This window comes from Melanostigma gelatinosum (genome assembly GCF_949748355.1).
Source record: "Melanostigma gelatinosum genome assembly, chromosome: 7".
In the NCBI taxonomy this organism is placed as follows: domain Eukaryota; kingdom Metazoa; phylum Chordata; class Actinopteri; order Perciformes; family Zoarcidae; genus Melanostigma; species Melanostigma gelatinosum.
Window position 1 is genome coordinate 13,322,409 of NC_136640.1, and position 19,946 is coordinate 13,342,354.

At 41.7% G+C, this 19,946-nt stretch overlaps 2 protein-coding genes across 4 annotated transcripts; one reads left to right on the forward strand and one right to left on the reverse strand.

Annotated features, from left to right (window-relative positions):
* Window positions 1-1,383: 1,383 nt before the first annotated feature.
* On the reverse strand, window positions 1,384-8,779 carry tbcb (tubulin folding cofactor B). Of its 3 annotated transcripts, none has more exons than XM_079272584.1 (7): window positions 8,704-8,779; window positions 4,690-4,829; window positions 4,459-4,602; window positions 3,896-3,989; window positions 3,369-3,560; window positions 2,986-3,058; window positions 1,384-2,889 (listed from the first exon to the last, which is right to left on the reverse strand). In XM_079272584.1, the coding sequence occupies exons 2-7, from the start codon at window positions 4,804-4,806 to the stop codon at window positions 2,775-2,777; spliced, it is 735 nt and encodes a 244-aa protein (XP_079128710.1). In that variant the 5' UTR covers window positions 4,807-4,829; window positions 8,704-8,779; the 3' UTR covers window positions 1,384-2,774. The 3 variants fall into 3 exon arrangements, with proteins under 3 accessions (XP_079128710.1, XP_079128711.1, XP_079128709.1); XM_079272585.1 differs by having other exon boundaries at window positions 8,640-8,750; XM_079272583.1 differs by lacking the exon at window positions 8,704-8,779 and adding an exon at window positions 5,016-6,225.
* A 3,006-nt stretch (window positions 8,780-11,785) lies between these two features.
* Window positions 11,786-19,734, forward strand: six5 (SIX homeobox 5). The gene is made up of 3 exons (XM_079271210.1): window positions 11,786-12,644; window positions 14,432-15,894; window positions 16,880-19,734. The coding sequence occupies exons 1-3, from the start codon at window positions 11,905-11,907 to the stop codon at window positions 17,536-17,538; spliced, it is 2,862 nt and encodes a 953-aa protein (XP_079127336.1). The 5' UTR covers window positions 11,786-11,904; the 3' UTR covers window positions 17,539-19,734.
* The last annotated feature ends 212 nt before the right edge of the window (window positions 19,735-19,946 follow it).

The following is a 19,946-nucleotide window of genomic DNA, read 5'->3' on the forward strand; positions in this document are numbered from 1 at the left end:
GTGTTTTCTAGAAACTACAGGTCTGATGAGGAAAGTGGGAACAGATGTGTAGGTGGGAGGGGATGTCATGTGACCAGGACTGACAGGTCTGTGGAGTGAGCAGGGGCTGGAGAGAAGGACAGAGAGCCAGGACGGGCAAAACCACCAACCCACTAGAAAGTCTCTGACCTCCCTCAAACTTCTCAGACAGTTTAAGTCAGGGGTGCCGCCACGTCATTTTATGTGGCCCGCGAATCCGCCAGAATTTCTTTTTTTTTTTAATAAAAAAGGAATAATAATTAAAGTTAGATTTGATAATAAAAATATCCCCATAGTCGAAGTTATGAGATAGAAAGTCATAATGATGAGATACTTAAACACACAGTCACAGAAGCAGCTCTTTGGCTGGTTACACTTGAAATGGAAATATTATTGTGAGTACATTGAAGACTACTTTAAACGTGGCTTTACAACAGAAGAAACACTTCACGTGGGATTCTGCAAAGCACCCATGAAATGATTTTAAGCATTGAACAAAGTCATTGTATTAACTTATCTTTGATATTTTCTTTAATAGTTTGATCTTTGACAGAGTAATATGGGTTTCTTAACCCAAAATTAAAAGGATTTAAGTTATAACAGAAATGTGCTTAAATATAGTTTTACATTTATATAACTGCATGTACAATATTTTAACACTTGAATAAACAATAATCAAATGCAGAGAGTTATTTACCAATATGTTAGGAGGAGTTACATTTACAACCGGCCCTTATGGGCGACCGTGATGCTGATGTGGCCCGGAGTGAAGATGAGTTTGACACCCCTGCTGTAAAAGATGCCGTTTGTGGCTGATGAAACGGCATGAAACACCGTGCTTAGTGATACATCTTCCACATTCTTCTAAATAGAAGCTACCTGAAAACTAAAAAATGAGTATATGCTATTTTGGTGTTTATTAAATTTAAATAGCAAGTTGTAATTGTTCTCTTAATCTCTGCCATCCTCCATAGACATCACTACACAGTAGTAAAGCTCAACCAATTAAAACATTAAATGCTGCCTACGCGTTAATTCATCAGGAAAATTGTTAATTTGCCATTCTTCCTGAGTGGTTTAACCTTTGATATTTAAAGTATACTTTGCTGATAATACTTCTGTACCATATTGTGCATAATGTCTTTTTCTTCAAGATGTTTTGCATGCTTGCACTACACATTTGTTACTTTATTATTAGAGAAAGTTCTATGATTACAGGCTAAAATCACAGAACCCAAATTTGCAAATGGTCTGTATCATATTACATGTACAAGAAACATCAACTCAATCATACGCTCCAGTACTGGCAAATCATTTTTATTACTATGCATTAATTACCCTTTGGCACATAGTAACACCAGCACCTTGGAGAAGAAACCGTTTTTAATATAAAATCAAAAGACAACACTACATTTTTTATAAGTAATGACATTGCATTGAAAAGAAACCACAAGAACAATTAATATGTATTTCTTCAGATGATGAAAAACAATGTTGCAGTTGCAATAGTGTTACAGTACTGGACCAGAAACATAAAACAAAGCAGAAATAAGGCATGGCATTCATTTTCAAAAGCAAAGTGTTGTAGTCTTTGTAGTTTTCAAATATTTATTTGATCGCCAACCTGTTATTTAATCAAAATATATAAGAACATTTTAAACAGTTTTTTTAACATCCCATTCAGTTGGACAGTATTGAAAGATGTACCAGAGCTACTTTACTGGTCATTTGAAATTGTACACTATAATGATTGGCTACAGCCTCGGATTTTGTCATCCATCTATATATTTAAGAGAGCTCAATTAATATTAAGTACATACACTGGATTTTCTCAATCACATTCAAATTTAAAATATGTAAGATTGGGCCTCATCTGTCAAGGCAAAACAATTCCCAGTGGTTCAATATAAGCAGGAAACATTTAACTGCAAACTATTTAATGTTTAACAAGAGGAACTCGTGTTAGTTAAAGTGAATTACATATTAATTCCACTTGGAAACACACATTGGGTTTTACACAGTACAAGCACAAAATGAATGAAAAGGACAAAGATCTTGGTGGAGATTTATTGTTCTTTCCTCTTTTTCAACAATTTATTGTCTGTCAAACATGAGCACAATTTGGTGGAATGAGTTTGACCGTTAAGCACTGATGTTGATCATTGAGCGGTATGTGACGTCATGTTAGTCTGAAATACAACGTACAATCACACTTTTTTTCAGTTTCAAAGTAATTAAGTGGGCGTTTTTCCTTTGACCACTAACTCAGCAATTTATAGTCTCCAAAAAAATCTTAAGACTACAGTTAACTATAGTTATATACGACCATCTTTGAAAAAACTGATACAAACTAAATGAGGAGAAATGAAGTTGTTATCTGAACTGTCGACAGAGACTTTTAGATTACATATAAGACTGCCACGTTGAGAATGTGTGGAAGCAAAAAGTACTAAACTACACTGAAGTGCATGAAGTGAAGAACCACATATAACCTTTATGCAACACAACCCCCTCCTTTATCAAACCGTGTTGGGTGTAAACATCCTGAACTATTATCATATTTATCACACAGATGTACTGCCTGACATTCACATCCATCAGGTTGCATCAGCGTTAGTGAGAGGGAACTTAAACCAAAAAACCCTTTGACTCTTTAGATTCTACCCTCGAGAGAGAGAAAGTACGATGACAATCTCTGGTTGGTGAATGCAGCATCTTGAGATTCACACTTAAATTAATTTTGTCACATAACAGTCCTACATCTCATCAAAATCATAAACCTCCTCAGGAAAGTCTCCCACAATGACACTCAGCGGCTTCACAAATCCACCATATTTGTTCTCGCATTGAAAGTATTTCTTCCCGGCAACACTGTGGGAACACAATTCAATAATAAGACAGGGGGTCAAATGCAAAATCAAGACCAACATGACCAACATTGTGCATAGCTATATAGAAACTACTTACGTTCCATCGTGCTTTCCCATAGGCTCATCGTACTTCACTCCAACCCAGTGGCCTGGCTTGAAATCTGCTGTACCTGCAATGGACGTGACAACATTGTTCTTTACTCCAGGTACTACTACTCTTAATGTCACTTGTTTCGTCAAGATCCTTCTTTTTTTTTTTTTTTTGGAATATAGTGAGATTACATAATTTAGGTTAATATGCTATAATTGTGGTTAAGTACAAGCCATCGCGTTGCTCTCTAGAGCAAGCAACAAAAACACTGATGTTGAAGAAGGGTTATCATTCCTCCACCAATATGCCCCTGAAAGCTGGGCCTTTAAGCCTAAAAACCTAAACCTGTCCTCAAGGAAGTAAACCAGCCAACATGTATCCACACTTACCAACATACATGACCGTGGCAAGCTTGGTGGGTTGTCCAGGGACCTGCACTTTGCATCTGTTGCCAACAGACAGAGCATCAGCAGCAGCCTTCTGCTCGTCGTTCCGAGCAGCAATGTCAGCTTTCTTCTTGGCCTGTTCTTCCTCGTTGAATTGACCGACACCCTGTTTCTTCATGAACGACCTCATTGAGTCTGAAAGAAAGAAAGTTGGATTGTAAAAAAAACAGCATATTACAGACTGAATGCTGAACATCTATCAAATAAGATGAGAGGATTCTTTCATAAAATTTGTCAATGGTTAAAAAAGCTCAGGCGTGGTAGGGTGGCGGTATTGGCTTTTTTTTGTCTACGACTGCAACTAACAATCAAGTATCGTTAGCGATTGCTTTACAAATGATTGTCAGAATCCACTGGTTTAAAGTCAATGGTTCATTTTTGCTAGGTTATCCTTTGCTGCTGCCACAGCCACATTTGGGAAATACATTGTATTTACTTAACATCCAAAGCATAGAAAAAAAAGACTGTACCTGGTCTCTTTCCATAAGCATCATCTGGTAGTTCAAACTTCTCCACTTTGGAAACATCAGTGAACTCGTTAATCTGACCACTGTTATCAATAACCTGTGATTCAGGATGAGACACAAACAACTTTTCATGAAGTCCACACCAGTAGTTTGGCATGTTTTAGCCAATAACTGCAAAAAGCTTCAAACAAGCAGGTAATGATGTGTTTGTCAACATTACATTATTGTTGAATAGAAACTCACACTTGTTAGTAAACCTAAGTACCGGTACTCATTAGTCAACACCAGTGAAAATGATAATTATTCTATTAACCATTACCTACATAGCAGAGTTCTCATTTTAAAACTAGATTGCATGTTTTACTGCAAACTTTAGACAATGAGACGTTTCCAGGCACATGTCTTGGGGAAACATGTATTTCTACAAAAGAAGAAAAAATGCCTAGTATCTTATCTGAAGACAGTTTAATTTTAATTTCAAAACCTGTTGTATTTTTTATTACTACAATATGACGGTGGTCTGGGCCACTATATTAAAAGAGCGTCTGACCCGAGCAGCTACATACATGTATTCTGCAGTTATCATCCACAGAATAGGAACCCAGCAAAGCTTCATTGTCGTCCATTTTCTGCAGGAATATGTCAGTGACGCTGAACAACTCCAGGTCCATGGAGGCGGGAGATGCACCCACAAGCATCTCCAATTTTCCCTATTTACAATACAAACAAAATGAGTGCATTAGTACAGAGCCAATGCATCTTTTGAGAAGTATACTGTATGATAGCCTGAGCCTCACCTTTAGTTCCGCTATACTAATTCCTCTATTGAACCTGCGCGTCATCTCGAAGGAGGAGATGGTGTTTGTTATGCGCACATTCACTGTGGGGTTGGTCACTACTGTCAAACCTTCCATGATGCTGGTTGTGGGATCAGATACTGAAAACAACAGACAAACAACGCGAGATATTAGCCAGTGAAACTGATACAACATCCCACAGTTGCACACCAATACAGTAAATAGGTAATAATATTACCTATTTACTGTATTGGTGCCAACCTGTGTGACGTTGTACTGTCTCTTCTGACGACCGGTACCATCATTGGCCAGGACGCTTCCCCCACCTTCAGTGGCAGAAACAGCCTTTGCTGCCTGCATTAATGCGATGAGTCGGCCCTCTATGCCTATCATCAGACATGTTGCATAACTGGGAAGCTTTTCAGGTTGGAAACGTGTCAGTTTATGTAGAACACAGTGTATCACTTTTGACACATTTTGCGCTGAAACATTCATGTTGAGGAGTTCCAACACTACTTCCCGGATCTCGTTGGTGAATTTGCCATGACAAAAGGTGCGTATTGTAGGATCATCTGTGATGGTATCCATTGCCTGCAGGAACTCATTCTGCTTTTCAAGATCATCTATGGTCTTCTTCAACTCCTTTATTTGTACTTCATTGGATTGTATTGCCTCTGCCACCGTCTCAGTATCCCGTATCTTCGTTTTCAGGTAGGAAACTTTCTTTTGTAGAGCTGTTTTCTCCATCATAGTGGACTTCAGTCTCTCAGCTGTGGCTTGCAGCAGTTGATGTTGCTCACTGGCCTTTTTCTTCAGATTATTTATTTCCTCCTCTTGACATTTCAGCTTCTCATCTTTTCTTTTTGTCCTCTTGTTTACATTTCGAGGTGTGTATGTGGCTAATTTAGCTGTTGCAGCACATAGCCTTTCTGTTGCTTGTCGCAGCTCGTCTGATACCAGTTGGTATTCTTTCTCCAGGGATGCATGTACGTCAGTAGCACTATTGGTACCATGTTGGATGGCATGCTCTACAGTATTGGTGAAAGTGTCCAGTTTGGCGTGCATGCTTTCCACCAGCTTATCCTTAAAACGGAGATCTCGTTTAGCCTTTTTCGCCTCAGATTTTGCAGTTGCAAGCTCTCCCCTCAGTTTTTCTTTCCTAGGGGTCAGTGGCTGTTGTGGTCCCTTTTTGGCTGGCACTTTGTATTCTTCTGACCAGAATTTCTGAAGCTCAGCTGCTTGTTGTTGACCCCGGTACCTGGCCTTTATCCTCCGGTTCCTGCCTTTCACTGCCATCAGACTATGATAGAGTACAAGCCTGTCCCCATCACCTTGTAAGTATGCTGCCACTGTGTCTCTGGTGGATGCGTGAGAAGCAACTGCTTCCACGGTGTCTGACCATCCTTTGGTTGTGTTGGCATCACCGAGAGCTTTGATGACATCACCAAGTGTGGGAGTGGCATTGCCACTGATACTAGTCTGATTCTCCATCTACTGAAAAGAAAAAGAAATTGTGCTCAAGAAAGGATTGAACTACTATATTACTGGAAATTAGCCTAAACTTATTTATCTGGTCGATTCTATATTTTTGCTGCTATCATCCAACATTTAAATTTTATGCAGTCCTGGCGCAGATCCAAGGAAGCATGACAGTGGTCATTGACAGTGTAGAATGCTTTGCTAAAAACAGAAAAGAATTGTCTGAAGAGGAATTATGGGAGGGGGAGGGAGAAGAGGAGCGAGGATAATAAAAATAATAATAATAATAATAATAATAATAATAGTGCTGCATTAAATTTAAAACCTGATACTTTTTTTTAAATGTTGAAGGAATAAATGACTAAAATCATAGATCTAAATTGATGTGAAGAAGAAGAAGAAGATATATGGCTCCATCACCATTTTTAAATATTTATCTACTCAAACTAAGTTCATTCTTAGTATCTAGGAACGATAATTAACACCAACTTGTCACAGCGGCATCAATTTCAAATACCAGTTGCACTGCAGCCTAGTGCAGGTCTGATTAAAATATTAAACGTCGCCTTCCAAATCCACTAAAATCCCTCTCATTTCACTTCATCGAAATCTATGAATCGATTCCCAATAGGTATAAGACATATATTTCACGGCTAGGAGAATTTAATTTGGTTCTATATCTTTTTTATTGAGTTTGATCAACTTGAAATGTGATCCAGAGATAGCCAAGTTAAAAAAAGGCCGTATCTGGTTTAATTTGACTTCCCAACCCTGCTGGAGCACACATGGACTCGTCCGCCACAGAAAGGGGTTATGGCTTTAATGGCATCGCCCAAGGCAGCCTGCGTTTGCGGCGGGAAGGGTGGGTCAGAAAAACATTAATTTAATCAATTAATCAATTTATAGGGATTTCTGTTACTTACCAACAGATTCTATGTACTTTTTGCTACAAGATACAGTGAAATCGATTTTCTGAAAGTGATGATAGACGCATGATTTTGCTAACTGAAAGCTCAAAACTGAAAGTCAACAAACTTCTCATGTACTTAGAAATTCCGTTGACCCACCTGCATGGAGCTGCGATCGTCTGCTTCAATCGTGACTACTCGGCTGTTCCAAATAAGGTTCGGTAACAACCGTAAATGGTTGTTTTGTGCACCCGCTCAAGTCGCGTCATTGGGGAAACTCCGTGCCGTGCAGCGAGGCGGCGGTGGAACCCCCGTTACTCGCCTTCTCGGGCTAGTTCGTCACAATGTATGCGAGCAATGAATACAGATGTTTTGATATTATTAATCTACATTTTATAACCTTTCCATAGATACAAACCGTTTTGTTCTAGCCCGAAAAATAAATTCACAGCAGCAGAGTTACCGCGCCAGGATAGTGTGTACGTTGATATTCTACACCAGCGGTTCCCAAACTTTTTAGGCCACGCACCCCCTTCTACATCCCGACCGGGTTCAGGCACCCGATCGTCAGGTCTGTCAGCCCTCGGAACAGGCCGCGGGTCAATAACTTGTGGGTGGCGGGGCAGAGGCGAGGCAGATCACAGAAAAATAATAAAGACTAGAGTATGGCAAAGATATGTTGATGAGAAGCGTATTTGTACGTCAAACACAAACGTAATCAGGGAGAAAATACGTTCGTGGTAAAACGTAATTGAGAATGCATTTTAGTTTTGGGGGAACGTAATTTTTAGGAGACAGGACTGCACCGCAATTACATTTTTCCTCTCGCGCACCCCCTAGAGGCAGCTCGCGCACCCCCAGGGGTGCGCGCACCCCACTTTGGGAATCCCTGTTCTACACGGATCCACTCTGGATCTAGGCAAGGCAAGGCAAGGCAAGGCAAGGCAAGTTTATTTGTATAGCACATTTCAACAACAAGGTAATTCAAAGTGCTTCACATAAAACCATTAAAAGCATCAAAACATAAGGCAAAAGAAAAGGAGATTTAAAAACAATTAAAGAAACAGTGTAAGAAATAACGTCCTAGGGACGTTAGGGATCTAACGTCCCTAGTAATATCCCTGTGTCCTCCTGTTGCATGGTACAGAGTATTAATAGCGTTACCTGACAGTGAGTACATTTTGATCGTTTAATTTCAATGAAAGGACTATGAAGACCCACATAAAGAAGACAATGAAGACCCACATAAAGAGGATGAACATCCACTCCCACGTAGTATTTAGCTGTTCCCCTCATAATTTACTTTCTCTAACATCGGCCTGTTACAAAGCACGTTCTGGTGAATTAATAATAGCTATGTTTAACTTGTTAAATGACCATATAACCCTCATGTTTGCACACGTTATCATTTGAATTGCATCCCACATGTTCGGAGTTTAGCTAGCATGTTTGGATTAGCTAGCCGCAGGCTGCGTCACCGTTAGCCGTTTGTGTGGCTAACAGCAGCTGAGTCGCGTGAGACACAGTAAACACTTAGTAGTAAAACCAGGCTGCCACACTTACCTGTACAATAACGTTACGTGTGTTTTATAGCAGGACGAAGCGGATTAACAGACACGGTACGCACCTTTCAAAACAGAGGAGTCGCAGAAAGATGTTCAGACGCCTCGCGACACCACTCCAAAAAGCACGTGACCACCCCGATGGACCAACCGATCAGACTCGCGCGTTGTTTTCTCATACAAGAAGCCCCGCCCTTCTTACACGCAGTCTGTGGTTCTGTTATTGAACAAACAACTCGTTACTATAATTACTGATCAGCTTAGCAATTGTGAAAGCAATAAAACCCCTTATATTGTGACTAGTATCATGTTCAACTACATTATGGTATTTGTATGGTCTCAGATATGTTAATTCACGTGAAACAATAGGAGAGTGAACTATTTTCTGCCCTGTCATATGCCTCGTGACCCATTTTCAATAAAACGGCTGCTGAGCAGTTTTCGGAGAGCTTTGTTCCCATCATCGCTACCCTGCCTTTGTGTCACCATGTAACTTTACACTATTACGTTTATGGAGATGGTGCAAGTCACTCTGGCATCAACGTTTAGCTGCGTACATAAATCTCCGTCACGCCCAGCTCTGGAACCTTCTGCCCCGCCCACCGGCACGAAAAGCACCAATCACATCAGGTGACAATCAAGTCAACCAATAGGGTGACGTTACAAAGGGAAAATTACTGTGTCACCGCCTACTTACCGGTAGATGGACGCGATCGAAAACCAATCATCTAAGAGTGAATGTAACAATTGAAACAACCACACAGTGGCGCTACCCACCAGTTTAAACCATGATGAACAAAGACTGAACAAAGTTGATTTTTTGTGGACTATTGCAAACATGACAAATTCAACAAGGCCAATTGTTTGGAAGTTGACGATTCTGTAATAGGAAAAGGTAATACTGTACTGTGATTTAGTCCGACAAGGTTTGACCTGATAAGCAGCTTGATCCCATGGCTCTATGACAACTACACCATGGTCAGGTCCATTACAATCCTGTCTTCTGTGTCGTACCTTTGCACTACAATAGCTGCTTTTACACACGCCACGAATGCACAGAATACAGTATGTTGTGTGTAATGTATAGGAAATCCTATTGTCGCAATTTCCGTGAGGAATAATCAGTTCAACCTGTCATTTCTAAATGCTCCATTTACACATTCCAAAACAATTGTCTCATTTTGTTCTGTTGCAGTTTGATTTTTGACATCAGGAAACAATCTCTGTGCCTGGAAAACCGGCCTTTTCATTCATCGTGGACATATTTCAGTGGACCAAAGCATTCAATGAGCACAGATAACAGACTAGAGCATGTACGGGCAGACAAGAGGAGATCAATGAAAGCTGAGAGCTCCGACCAAACACTTGATTGGGAGGAGCAGAGTGGAGCTGAGCCAAGCCCACGGTCCCACAGCGAATATTTACATTCCTATGGTTGTTGATGGAGACAAACCGGCCTCATGACTTATCTGCAGGTCATGCTCACATATTTGTGGTATGTATATCCTTAAGAACATGCCGAATTCTCTGTCTGACACAGTTTTCACATTAATGTCTGAGCTTCAGGTTAGGGCCTGTGTATATAAAGCTTTCAGTTTGTATAACAATAACGAATAGCTAAAATTTAGGCAAGCCATTTATTCTGAATTCACCTCCAATTAATTTACCTGACGAATAGAGAGTATCACAGTTTTGGTTTCATATATTCATTGCAGAGAGACGCTGCCACGAGCATTTGACTCACTGAAGTGGGCTCAATGGATGTTCCAGGATGCTCTCTCCTTTTAGACTTAGTTGTGTGTGTTTTTACTGACAGTATTTACATTAGTAACCGACCTCAAGCACACCAAACCCTGGGTTCCGGTTGGAAAACTGGGATGACAAGAACAAACTTACCTGAACAACCATACTGTCTTACAAAGGCCTTATTCTGAAATTGTATACATTCATCAAACTGTTTGATGTGAAGCTCCTGAAAATGCTCAGATTGTTCTAGGGTGTTAGGTTAATGCTGGTGCATGTTAGGAAATTTGGACAACTCTTACGGTCTGAATTTACCATCTCAGACACACACTCTTGTACTGGTTGGATAGAAGCTGTCAGCACGCACTCTCTGAACTGTGCATGTATTTTATAGGAATAGACATTTGCCATTAAAAAGAACCATAGTAATTCTTATTAATCATAAAGGGTACCTTTGTCTGTCTACATATATAATCTTAGAGTGCTGTCAAAAATAAACAAATGTAGAGTAAATTATCAAAAAGTACACACTGCCATCAACAATTCCCTGGTTCCAGCTCTGGCAACTTGTGATGAACATTTTTTACTTTTTTACAACATTATACACATTATACAGACGATAGATCAACTAATCACAAAAATAGTCAGCAGAATAATCAATAATAAAAAATAACAGCACAAGTTAAAACGTGACAACATAAATTCACATTACAAGTATAAGGGAAGTAATCTGACAAAAAGCCAAGCAAAGGAGAGCAGACAGGTCAAGCATGCGGTTTATCACCTCCACAAGCTACAGCATTAAAATGCTGACTACACAGTAATGCACTAGCAATCAGTACTGTACCAATCAGACAGGGGCCAGTCCACCTAATTGGTACTTTTACTTAGGGCTGCAATTAAACATTTTAATTATCAATTAATCAGTCGATTATTTTCTCAACTAGTCGAATAATCATTGTTTTGGCAATGTCAGGAAATGATTAATAATTTCCCAGAGGTGGCTTCATGTTTTATTGACACAAGATTTCCATTTATAGTTACTACGACATTTGATAATAAGATAAGCAGCAAATTATCACATTTAAAAAAGGTGTTTAGCATGAAATGTGACTGAAAAGATGAATTGGTTATCAAAAATAGTTAATTGGCTCCGCTCTGTATATGTTGACGTGTGTAGTTTTATTTAAGTAACCAGTAAGTAATAAGTATCATGAATATGCAGGACTTTTGCTTGTAGTGAAAGATTGAAAGATCTCTATACCATCATCCACATCAGCCAGATGTTTGTGACATTTCATATTATTGTTTTACACAACAGCACATGTGAGAAGCGTCAATAAGAAAAGCATTGGTAGTGCTGGAGCTACACAGTAATACATTAGTCCGGACATCTAATATGGTGCGGATAATCTTCTGTCACAAAGTAACTTTGAAACAAAGACACTACATGATAGGGTAGGAAAGGGGCGGGGCCGCTGGTAGCTTGCAGGCACATTCATGGTTTAGTCGACTGGCGGAGAATGGGAGAGAGAGAGGAGGAACTGCGGGAGGAAAAAAAAAAAGTTAAAGTAAAAATGGCTTCCTTGTCTTTGGAGTCTACAGAACAATCTGAGAACAGCCCAGAGGAGCCAACGGCAACGGAGTGCAAAGAAGAGGAAGATCCGGTGCAAATTTCGGAACGATTACTCCAAAGTTTCCAAAAGTCGGCTTTGAGTTTTTCCATCGACCAAGTATCATGTCTCTGCGAGGCCCTTCTGCAGGCGGGCAATGTGGATCGCCTGTGGAGATTTCTATCCACCATACCTCCTTCGTCCGAGCTGCTACGTGGCAACGAGACCCTGCTGAAGGCCCAGGCACTGGTGGCTTTCCACCGGGAAGAATTCAAGGAGCTGTACGTCATCCTGGAGAGCTACGACTTCCACCCGTCTAACCATGGGTTCCTGCAGGACCTGTACCTGAACGCCCGCTACAAGGAGGCGGAGAGGTCCCGGGGCCGCAGCCTGGGCGCAGTGGACAAGTACCGGCTCAGGAAGAAGTTCCCCCTGCCCAAAACCATCTGGGACGGAGAGGAGACCGTATACTGCTTCAAAGAGAAATCCCGAAATGCCCTGAAAGAGTGCTACAAGAGCAACAGGTACCCGACTCCGGACGAGAAGAAGAACCTGGCCAAAGTCACCGGACTGTCCCTCACGCAGGTCAGCAACTGGTTCAAGAACCGCAGGCAGAGGGACAGGACCCCGTCCGGGACCCACAGCAAAAGGCAAGACCGACAACACTGGAAACACATTCATGTGTCGAGTCTTTATGTAGCGAGTCTTTATGTGTCGAGTCTTTATGTAGCGAGTTAGGGGAAACCAAAAGTCTGTCTTGAACGAGCCTGTGATTAAGTGTAAGCGCCTCGTTACTTTGTGTTGTGTTTCATGACATTAACAATACCGGTCTGAACAGTCACTGAAAGTACCAGACCAAACCTTCATGGTAAACAAAGACAGGCCTACACGGTGCAGCATAGAAAGAGTATGCGGACACACATTCAACTCCAAAGTAAAAGAACAACTACTAACAACTAAACTAAACATTGCATCAAATAAGAAGATGGACAGGGGCGCTGTCCTTTTGACAGCGAAAAGCCACACAGGTCTGAGAGGAGCGTGTCGCTTTGTTATGAAATGTGAGATCGAGGCGCCCACCGTGGCTCAAGTTTCCTGAAACCCTGCACCGCTGGCTGGGGCCTGCGGGGTGACCGAGGTCACAATCAACGTTCCCACTAGAGACGGTGGAGGAGGTGAAAAATAAATAAAAAAAGAGGGGAGGGGGGGGGGGGGATTATCTTAAAAGGTTTTGTTTTTTTTACAGCCACTATTTCACCAAATTGGGGTGGGGGGCAAATTGTGAGGAGATAAGAGAGATACAGCAGACTTATCTTATCGGGTTTGTGGAAGACAAACAATGTGTGCGGTTGACCAGGCTGCTACACATTGTAACACACATTAACCAGGTAGACGACCCAAAGGAGCTTCTAGGAATCTGATCTAGCGTCGTCTTCTGAGAGTTTATATTGATCCACTGCTGTGTATGGAAGGTTTTGTAGATAAGATGGTAAGGGTTAAAATAATAATAATAATACGTTGGTATCTTCACCAGTTTACCACAATTAGCCACTGAAAAACTTTAATTATTGATTTGAATTTAAACATCTGCAAAAAATAAGTACTTATTGTGTACATTCCCCAGGTGTTGCGTTTCAAATAGAAGAGATTTACAAAGTTTCCTCAGTTTATCTTTTTGCCGACTCTCATAACAGACGTTATCATGAAAGTGTTATTGATGTCGTCCTCTTTAAATAGCCTGATAAAAAGTATTTCTTGAGGACCGGTAATTGAATTGCCCGAGACGGGACATGTGTTAAACAGTGATGAGTCAGACTTGGCTAAATCACAAGCTTTGGGTGAATTACATTTTTTTGTCAGCATTTCAATATTACGGCAATCTAAATGCAAATTCAAAGTCTTTCTTACAACAATGTGAATTTATATCCTCTGACACATTCTAGCCATTTCAAACTCTGCTACTGTGAATGAAATACATTCTCAGACCAAAACCAAAGTCAGAAATGGTGTTGAACAACAAGATGCCATCATGCAAGATGCAGTCTGATAAAGACTCTGCATGGTTGATATCTTGTCCTTTCAGTCTAATGGAGTTTGGGAGCTATAATCCAGTGCACAGATACGGTTTGTTTTCTTGTTCATGTAACAGACTCTTTATTCTGTTTGTTAAATACAATCATCCATATCCAACAATGTAAAAATCCTTTAAGACGTTTAAATAAAATGTCGTCCTTGAACAGAAATAGGGTCTTTGCAAAACATAGATCACTTAATGTCATAAGATCAACACAGGCGTAGAAAATTACAAAGGGAATAAACCATTTGAGTAAATGTTCATATGTGTTCTCGTTGAGCACAGGTAAAGCCCCGTGCCCAAGCCTCTGAAGTCCCACACATTGCTCTTTTATTTGACCCATTTGTTTTTCCTTCATTCCAGTGAGTCCGATGGGAACCACAGCACCGAGGACGAGTCGAGCCCCATGGACGACACGCCTGATAAACCAGAGGAGGCTGCTGGCTCCACAGCTTCCATCATCTCTCTCTCTGCCGTCCCCTGTAGCGCGGGAGGCCAGCTCATCCTCAACGGGTCCGGTGGCTTCCTCACAGCGCCTCAGTCGTTACTACTTAATGGAAATTCCCTGCTCTCCAGTACCGGTGCTGGTGTCATAATTAATGGGCTAAGCTTGGCCGATTGCCAGACAGTCACACTGAGTCCTGTTGCAACCAACTCTCCGCTGATACTGAACGGGGCTCAGGTAATAACCAAACCGAGTATCAGTGTGCAGCTGCAGCAGCAAGCAGTTTCTATGGCACAGCAGGAGCTTTCGGCCAAGCCGAGCAGCCTTCCGGCAGTCGTTTTTAGCACAAACACCACATCAGTCTCACACCTTCCATCCATCATCTCGCTTCCTCTGCAAACCAGAACAGACAGCGGCAATGCAATGGATTTCATCAGTGTCTCTGAATCTTCGTCTTCATCTTTATCCCCTTCCTCACCGACTCTGTCCTCCCCAACCAGGCTCCCCTCACTAGTCTTAACACAAAACACCCAGCGACAGGAGTCGCTCACCCTCCCGGCCTCCTTGTCATCTGCAGGCATGCTAATCCCCAGTTCTTCTGTGCCTCTCTCCAGTCAACAAGGAGAGTACGTTGTCTTGACTGGCTCTCACTTAAACCCTTCTAGCTCTGTCATTTACTCCAGCAACTCCGCCCCTCAGGTCTTCTCTCTGCCCCAGGTTGTGCCTTCCATCCAGGGTATACCAGTCTCCCAGCTGGTCCAGCACTCTTCAGGAGCCCAGGTGTCCCAATGCCCTCAGTTGGTCCCAGTGTCCTCCCTCACCTCGCCAGCTCCTCAGTTCCAAAACCAGACATTGAACACCAGCACCAGACTGGTGCAACAGCAGCAGGATGCCTTAACAACTTTGCCTGAAGGTGCTACAACCATAGTGTCTATCTCACAGCTCAACAACAGTCAGCTCCCACAGCGAACGGTACAGCAGCTGGGGGACCAAAGCACAAACTGCACACCCAGCAAAATCCAGGTCCCACAGGTTATTTCCATCTCCTCCCCGACACAAGTATTCCCAGTCCCCCAGACCAAAGGCACCACACCAGCACAGTTGGTCCCCCTCTCCATGCCTCAGCTGGTCCCCGTCTCCCCCATCCAAACTTCCTCCACCATCTCTTTCCCCCAAGTGGTACCTGCCAGTCCTTCTCTCTCCATCCCCTCGGCTGGAGTGCCCTTACAGATCCTGACTTCAGCTCCTGCAGGGGTCGCACAGGGTGCTCTCAGAATAAACCAGTTGAGGCCGTTTCAGAGTGTGGGTCCCCAAAGCATTGCGGCCCCCCGTGTGCAGCTCCTCAACTCTGGGATCATTCAGCTGCCCTCTGCTCCTCCAGGTAAACTGAATTCATTGGATATTTGTGTATGACTGTAGCAAGCAGAGCTGAAACAATTAGTCCACCAACAGGAAACTACTCTGCAACTGTTTTAATAATTGATTAAGTAGTTTCATGCATTTTCTAGCAAAATTGGGGATAAACATTTCCTGCTTCCAGTCTTTTTAAAAGTGAGGATTTTCGTAATCATATGCAACATTAAATTGAATATCTTTGGGATTTGGACAGATAAAACAAGCAAGAAGACACAAATTTGGGCTCTGGGATGCAGAGTCACTTGATACAAGTAATTACTAAATTACCAATAGTCCACAATGGGATCTACTCTAGGAATGGGACTAACAACAGTTTTTATTATTTATTAATCTGATGATTCTTTTCTCCATAAAACAATTTTTGGTCGATAAAATGTCTTAAAAGCAAACAAAAATGTTATTTGTTTCAATCAAATACCTACACATATATTCAGTTTAGTTTCAGATTAAACAAAGAGGGGCAGAAAACCCTCACAAGAAAATATAACAATAACTTGATTATTGTCAAAATAGTTGCCAAAAGATTATCTGGCAAAGGATTAATCCACTAATTGCTTGAGCTGTAAAATATGGTCATGAATGTTTACTAGTACAGTAGGCTAATTCATGCATAACATCGTAACACTTAAGAAACAATGCCTCAAAAATGTATATAAAAAAGCTCCGACACTAAACAATAGAGCATCTGTAACTGTAGAAAGTTAAGGGAAAAAAACTGATTGTAATACACACAGCATTCACAAAAAAAATAAATAAATAAATAAACAGAATACAGAGACAGAATAGTATTAATGCCTGAGTTTCGTTAATCTAGAACACATGTTATAATAAGTACTGGTCTGTAAATGAATCTGCTGCCTCCACTCTGCTTCTCATAATGGTGCGCCTCTTGTTTGAATGTTGTAACTCAGTCTTGATCGCCGTGTATTTTTCCTTCATCACCACCGTAGGTAACCTTCTCCTCGGGGGAAGCCCCTACCTGAGCGTCCAGCAAGGCAAGCTGATTCTGACCATCCCGGCCGGCATTCAACTCACCAGCTTGCCCCTGAAACCAGTCCCTGATGCTTTACCCATCTCTGCTAATGGACTGAGTCACCTTCTCGCCTCCTCCGCCCCTCCTGTAGCCTCGACCACCTCAGGGCCGACCCCCAGTGGCCTCGCATCATGTCCCCTAAACTTCATCAACTCGTCTCCGCCGTACGGTGCTCTGGAGACGGGGACACCTGCCGTCCTCTCCCCTCCCGTGCTGGAATATTCAGTCACCCCTACAACGCTAAACTCTCTCACTCCAGAAAGTCTGCTTACCCTCAGTCCCATGTACAGTGGGGCGACACCCAACACCCAGTTGTCCCAGCCAGCCTGGAGCCCTGTGCCCCTCTCCACTTCGGCGAGTCTAACTCTGTTTGATGTCCGCGGCAAGGGGGACCTAACTGTGGACCCGGCTTTGTTAGGACTACCTGGAGGAGAGTCGCTGCTTCTGGGAAGCCCCTCGCCGGAGCAGGATGTGGACGCCAACTCGGCACTGGGGAATCCAGAGGACATGGACGGGGACTCCAAGATTCTCACTCAGCTCCAGTCAGTCCCCGTGGATGACGACCTCGGCTTGTAGTCCGTTCACCCGGCTGGTCGGCAACCCAGTGTCTCTAAAAACAAAAACAATGAACCAACGCAGTAGGTTGCAGAATCTGCCGTCTGACAGATTTTTTATTCCACGCTGTCAAACTTCTAAGAGCCAAATGTTTTTTTACAAAATGTTCAGGTTCAACGATGACGCTCACTCGGTAGGGCCCGGTACCATCACGGTCTCAGCTGGCACTTTTGTGATCAAACCTCAGCAGCTTTATTTCACAGAGATGGGTTACATGGGATGTTCTCGTGCGTTTCACAGGTTTGTTTTTTACTAAAATCTGTATGTGCCTTATGTGTTTCATCAGATGCAGACAGAAGAACCAACACAGATTGGCCCAGTTACAAGTCCTGTGTGTTAAAAAAGAACAGACAATACAATGCAAGGCGTTACGGCTTTATCTACTCTCTCAGCTCTTCTTCGCAGTTTTGTGGACGACAGGCCAAGTTCAGCTGTACTTGGGAAAGATGTCTGTTTTTTTTTTTTTTTGCTGGCAAGAGGAGAAGTTCTTTGTGGATCGACCACAGTAACTACACACCGCGGCGCTGTCTGGCAAAGGCATGCATCTAGAAATAGTGGAGCTTGGCCTGTCTGTCCAGAGCGCAGAGATCCAGGACTCATTCTACCAGGAAACACTCCAGGAATGAAGCGAGGATTATATTCTTCACGAACGGAACTGAGTTTAGTTGGTTGAGTTTTTATGTGAAACCATTAGTACGTCGTAGCTTCAGGGGCTATACAGCAGTATTTTATCACTACAGGTTACTGAAGTCTGGGCTGAAACATGATTTGATCAGTCTACTGTTTTAAATGACTTTCTGCAGTTTAAGTGAGAATGCTGCTCTCCATTAGTCAGAATACAACACAGGAAATAAAAGGGTCTACTCTATGCAATGCATGTTTAGTTCTTGATAGGACACTTTGTGGCACAAGGGCTGAGTTGATAAGCCAGAACTCTTGGGAGATGAAAAAAAAAAAGAAGCTTTTAAGTACTGAACTTTTAAATGAAGCACGACACTAAAGCATTTGCTGTGATCCCACTTCGTGATATTTGTTGTCAAATGCATCCAAAATCTCTGTTTGTTGATATTGATAAGTGCCTTATTTTAAAGCCTACGGGTTTGATGTTTTTGATAAAAATGTTTTGACTTTTTACACAGTTTTACAAATGCTATACACACACAACCAAAGTTTGGGATTCACGTCATGGACTTTTTTTGAATACCCACATTTGTTTGTCGGTTTGATCGCCAGTGAAATATAATGTGACAGATTTTGTTGCATAGTCATAGCCCGATCGCATCTATTTGTATATTTTGCACCTTTCATTCATACGATGTTTACTGCGCTGCTGTGTTGTTATAACAGTGGCTGGACGCATATTCTCTTCTGAAATATCTTCTTTTAATTGGACCTTAATCATCCCGAACCTGATCTCCTGATGAAATCTGTTGTAAATTGATTGGAACGGCTCCTTCCATTAAAACCTGATATTGCTGATCATCGTTAAAGCGTTCCACTGTCATAACGCAGGTAGCGGTCAGACCTTTGGCCAATTATGGTACACAATTGTTTGTCTTTTTTGTACATTTAATCTATTTAAAGCATGTATCAATCAGTAAGAAAGTGAGTCCTTGTGAGAAAATGCAGATAGGAAATGATATTCATTTTGACTTGGAAGGTCACATTGTTGTGCAAACTGAGTTTTGCAATCTTAGACTTACATGTATTAAAGTCATTTTGATGGTCATTTACAAATACAGTAGGTCGCCCCCTGTTAATTAATGTTGAGGCCATTTGTTCCCAGTGGCCTTTGAGTAGATCATTGAATGGCTTGGACAAATCAGTTTCAGTCTGAAATTTAAATGAATAGTTCGGGGTAAAAGGGAAATATATGGTAGCCTGCATTTGTTTATATGAGCCATTTCTTACCAAAGTATGTTGACGTTAAAGCCTCAACGGGCGTGTGCACATTTGTACCCGTTTGTTTGTAGCCTGGGATACGTTTCTGCTCTCTGCTACCTGACACACATACGACTCCAGATTTAACCAAAGATAATGTATTTTGATGTTTGTGAAAGGGAACGTTTGCGTCTGTCATTCAAGGTTCTTGTTTTCTCATTTTTGTATTCAAATGCATTCTATTTTTTATATTTCATAATATTGCAATAAACTACATTTACAGAAGAGGTTTGGGCTTTTGTTACGACTGTTGGGAAGGGTTAAGTGGCGTTTGCACTAAAACTATTTGTCCGAGGATTATGCTTCTAATTTGGCAGGAAAATGTTATTCAAATGCGTTTTCTTTCTACATTGCAAAACCATCATATTCTCTCTGTGGGTGGATGGCAGTACAACAGCAAATCCAAATGTGTGTGAGGGTGTTTGTAC

Excerpts from the sequence above, each read along its gene's own strand:
- tbcb (XM_079272583.1), bottom strand. The coding sequence starts at position 6,180 with ATGGAGAATCAGACTAGTATCAGTGGCAATGCCACTCCCACACTTGGT. Across the intron at positions 4,830-5,015 it reads GGCTGTTTCTGCCACTGAAG|TATCTGATCCCACAACCAGC; the intron begins GTGGGGGAAGCG and ends TGTTGTTTTCAG. Across the intron at positions 3,059-3,368 it reads TGCCACGGTCATGTATGTTG|GTACAGCAGATTTCAAGCCA; the intron begins GTAAGTGTGGAT and ends CGTCCATTGCAG.
- six5 (XM_079271210.1), top strand. The coding sequence starts at position 11,905 with ATGGGAGAGAGAGAGGAGGAACTGCGGGAGGAAAAAAAAAAAGTTAAA. Across the intron at positions 12,645-14,431 it reads TCCGGGACCCACAGCAAAAG|TGAGTCCGATGGGAACCACA; the intron begins GCAAGACCGACA and ends CCTTCATTCCAG. Across the intron at positions 15,895-16,879 it reads GCTGCCCTCTGCTCCTCCAG|GTAACCTTCTCCTCGGGGGA; the intron begins GTAAACTGAATT and ends TCACCACCGTAG.